The sequence below is a fragment of the Nelumbo nucifera genome, chromosome 1, assembly GCF_055504915.1.
Source record: "Nelumbo nucifera cultivar China Antique chromosome 1, China Antique-T2T, whole genome shotgun sequence".
Classification (NCBI taxonomy): Eukaryota; Viridiplantae; Streptophyta; class Magnoliopsida; order Proteales; family Nelumbonaceae; genus Nelumbo; species Nelumbo nucifera.
This window is the reverse complement of record NC_142649.1, coordinates 160,454,844-160,459,290: the sequence shown is the minus strand read 5'-3', so window position 1 is coordinate 160,459,290 and position 4,447 is coordinate 160,454,844. Positions and strand designations below refer to the sequence as shown.

Genomic DNA, 4,447 nt, shown 5'->3' with positions numbered 1-4,447 from the left:
TTAGTCCGTATAGAACCTTTTTTAATTTGTAAACTTTATGCTCACTGTCGAGTTTCACATAACCAGGAGGTTGATCAATAAATACCTCTTCTTTTAAATCTCCATGTAAAAATGCAGATTTCACGTTCAATTGGAAAATGGGCAATGAGTTTTGTGCTGCTAATGCAATCATCAATCTGATTGTATCATGTCTGGCTACAGGAGCAAATACTTCTTTGTAGTCCACACCAAACTCTTGCTTATAACCTTTGACCACCAAACGCGCCTTGTACTTGTCAACTTTGCCATTCTCCTTCAACTTCGTCTTGTAAACCCACTTAACACCAATCGTCTTTTGTCCCTTTGGAAGGTTTGTCAATTCCCAAGTTTTATTTCTTTCAATAGCTGCAATCTCTTCATCCATGGCTTTCTGCCATTTTTCTTCTTTGACAGTAACTTCAAAAGCTGTAGGATCACAATCTGAAATGAGGGCAAAATGTGTAAGTGGATTATCAATATCATTTATGTTGGGTACCCCATAGTTTGACATCCATGCTGGTCTTCTTCTGACACGTTGAGAACGAGAACCTGCTGTAGCATCAAGTTGTTCATTAGATTCTGTTGTTGGTGGTGAAGTTTCAGAGGCTGTAGGGATGTCATTTTGAGTATTATGAGGGGCTAGAATTGCTAGAGCATTTTGTTGTTGCTGCTGTTGCATTTCATCTGCATCTCCCTCATCAAAATCTGTTGGAAGTTGCTGTCCACCTGTATTGTTGCTCCATAACCATGTCTTTTCTTCATAAAAAATGACGTCACGACTAATAACAATTTTCTTGGTGATAGGATTATACAATTTGTAGGCCTTTGAATGATCACTAAAACCAAGAAAAATGCATTTTTCACCTTGGCATCTAACTTTCTTCTTCTTTGATCTGGAACATGGGCGTATGCTATACACCCGAACACACGCAGATGATCTACAACTGGTCTATTCCCACTCCATGGTTCTTCAGGAGTTATATTTTGAGCAACTAGTGTGGGGCTTCTATTCAAAATATAAACACTCCAACTGACTGCTTCAGGCCAGAAACTCTTAGGAAGACCACTTCTTTGTTGAAGGCTTCGCAACATATTGAGAATCGTTCTATTTTTCCTCTCGCTTACACCGTTTTGCTGAGGTGTATAAGCTGCGATCAACTGTCTTTTAATTCCATGTATGCCACAAAAATCAGCAAACTCTTGTGAGTTGTACTCTCCACCTTGGTCAGTATGTAAAATCTTAATTGGACTGCCAACTTCATTTCCAGCTAGTGCTTTAAACCTTTGAAAGGCTGCGAAAGCCTCCGACTTTTCTTGCAAAAAATACACCCAGGTTTTTCAGCTAAAGTCATCAATAAATGATATAAAATATCGTTTACCTCCATTTGATGTTGGTATAATTGGCCCACACAAATCAGAATGTACTAGTTTCAGTGCCTTCTTAGCCCTCCAAGATTTTCCTTTTGGAAAAACATCCCTGTGTTGTTTGCTAACAATACATTCCTCGCAGATTTCTGAAGGAGACTCAAATTTGGGAAGGCCTGCCACCATGTTTTTTCTGCTGCAAGGTCTTCAAACCACCAAAACTGAGATGACCATAGCGAAAATGCCATAGCCATGCTGTGTCTTTTAGTTTTGCAGCGAGACATTTGTGGGTAATGTGATGGAGATACAAAGGAAACATCCGATTTGCTGTCATCTGTACTTGGGCAATTAAACCCAACTTGTCATCTTGGATTCGACAAACTCCATCCTTAATTGAGATCTCATATCCCTTTTCTTGAAGTTGGCCAACACTAAGCAGATTAGTTTTTAGATTTGGAACAAATAACACATTGAAAATAGAATGAGACTTTCCTTTGGTTTGAATTATAACACTTCCTTTTCCCAAAACAGATACTCTAGAGTTATCACCAAATTTAACAGTATCTCGGAATGATTCATCCAAATCAGAGAAAATTGATTTGTCTCCACACATATGGTTGCTGCAGCCCGTATCCAAGTACCATAAATTCGAGTGAGTTTCCTCCATAGTATGACACACCATTAGGAGAGAAACTTCTTCATCTTTTTCCTTTTCTGCAAAGTTAGACCTTTCCCCTTAATGTTTATTTAAATTTGTACGGCATTCTGAGCGATAGTGACCATACCCGTGACAACGATAACATTCCACCTTGGATTTGTCAGCTGACTTTGGTTTAGATCCTATTGAACTCTGAGCATCACGAGCCTTCTAGTTTCCTTGAGATTCAGCACCTTTCTTGTCTCCTTGTCTCTGGTGTGTATTCTTGCCTTTCCATCCACCCTTTCCATGTCCTCTTGAGCTTGTTGCTGCCTGCAGTGCTTGTTCTTCATTGTCTTGCTGGGTTATTTTCTGCTCATGAACCAACAAAGAATTTTGCATCTATTGAAAGAGTATCGATGTCTTTAGACTCTTCAATAGAACAAATCACAAAATTAAACTTGGATGTTATTGAATGAAGGATCTTTTCAACAATAGTCACATCCTCTAGCTTCTCTCCATGAATCCGCATCTTGTTTGTAATTGCCCTTGTCCTCGAAAAGTACTCTGAAATTGACTCCCCTGACTTCATTTGAAGAACCTCAAACTCTCTACGAAGAGCTTGGAGTTGCACATGCTTTGCCCTTGCGTTCCCTTGATACTTCTTCTTCATGGAGTCCCATATTTGCTTGGAGGTGTCCTTGCAAAGAATTGTTTCCAGGATTGAACGATCAATAGCTTGAAAGAGCTAATTTTTTGCCTTCAAATCTTTCAGCTTTTGTGCCTCCTGTTCTATCTTTTGTGCATTTGTTAAAACAACTCCAGTTGCTGCCTCTTTTATGCCACTTTCAATGACCTGCCAATATTCTTTGGACCTCAAAAAATTCTCCATCAGCAAGCTCCAATGATCATAATGACCATCAAAGCGTGGGATTGCAGGTTGAACAAAATTTTCAGAAGCCATAGAAATTGCTGCTGCAATGAAAGAAAGAGTTGTTGCTGCACTCTTCCTGTTTCACTCATCAGCTCTGATACCACTGATAAAAAAAAAAAAAAAAAAAAAACAGAGGCAATACAGTAGGAAATATCTGGTGAATGAAAACAACTGATAATGGTGGTGGTGGTTGTTTGTTATAAGCTTAATTATCAATGTCAAGAACTTATAAAAACAGACTGTAGGTAGGTAGGATATAGTTAGTTCTGTTTTGGGTAAGTTTCACTTCGAATCTGATTGCTTCTAATCGAGTCAAAATACACCAAAGTGATACCAGATTCAAAAGATTAAGGGTTCGTTTGGTTCAATTCAGATCCGGAATCAGAATTGGAATGATTTATTCCCATAATCTGTTTAGTTCATATAAGAATAAAAATGAGAATTGGAATCAATAGGAATGAGATTTCATTCTCAAGGGAGGGACAAGTAATATAATGGATCATTCCCTCAAATGGGGGAATGCCATTCCAACAGGAATGTGACTGGGATTCTGATCTGTTTAATCATGCAAACAGTTGAAACCGAAATAGTCCATTCTGATTCCGATTCCAAACCCCTATTCCCGCAAAGCAAACGGAGCCTAAATAATAAGAGAATATTACTGATAAATAATAATTACAGAACGTGATTGTTCTCTAACCGTTTCTCCGGCCTTTTTTTTTCTGTTGAAATAGATCGCCACTCCCTCTTTTTTACTTTGCATTAACACACTGAAATTTATCTAATGGAGTCTTGGAGAGTCAATTATTTTCTTGACCCACCAAACGAGAGAAGGGCATTTTGGGCAAAAATCTAAATGTGAAAAATTCAAATTTTAGCCAAATAACAAACAGGGGCAATCTTAGCCAGTTTTAAAAGGTGTAAGAAAGTCTGATTAATTTTCCTAAATAACAATTCATCCATAAAACAACATCTCCTCACTTCCAAGCCAAAACAAGAATACAGACAAAATGATTGATCAAGTAGGTTAAATTTGGTTTGACAAAAATAAGAGTAACAGAAAGTTAGAGGGAAAGTAAAGTTATATGTGATTTCACAAATGCCCGCAATAACTTGTAAGACCTAAAACATGGATAACATAACTTTTGCTCAACTTTCTATTTCTCTCTTTATATTTTGTCAAACCAAACAGCCGTAAAGAAATATAACTCAATTTTTCATTGTCTTTGTCTTATCGTCCATTCTTGGTTGTTGAGTGAGGGAATAGCTAATCAAATTAATCAAGAGAGGAAAGTCGATGTTACCATGCATTGATCGAGGTTCTCAATAGTCCTTCAAGAAAGGGAGAAGTCGTTTGCGTAAACTATAGTTATTCAACAATGTGACAATATATAGACAGGACAGGACATTATGCGTATAGGATTCATTGAATTGAGTGATAATTTGTAGTACATCTACATGATCTACTCTAAACTATAAGCTTTGAGTTCATA

General features: G+C 37.6%; 1 protein-coding gene across 1 annotated transcript; it reads right to left on the bottom strand.

Moving 5' to 3' along the window:
• Positions 1–2,396: 2,396 nt before the first annotated feature.
• On the bottom strand, positions 2,397–2,984 carry LOC148804068 (uncharacterized). Its single transcript, XM_088899194.1, has 2 exons — positions 2,781–2,984; positions 2,397–2,720 (listed from the first exon to the last, which is right to left on the bottom strand). Exons 1-2 carry the CDS (start codon positions 2,982–2,984, stop codon positions 2,397–2,399), a joined length of 528 nt encoding a protein of 175 aa, XP_088755320.1.
• Positions 2,985–4,447: the final 1,463 nt, after the last annotated feature.

Coding starts and splice junctions, on each gene's coding strand:
- LOC148804068 (XM_088899194.1), bottom strand. CDS start 2,984: ATGGCTTCTGAAAATTTTGTTCAACCTGCAATCCCACGCTTTGATGGT. Junction 2,721..2,780: donor AAAAGCTGAAAGATTTGAAG/GCAAAAAATTAG, acceptor ATTCTTTGCAAG/GACACCTCCAAGCAAATATG.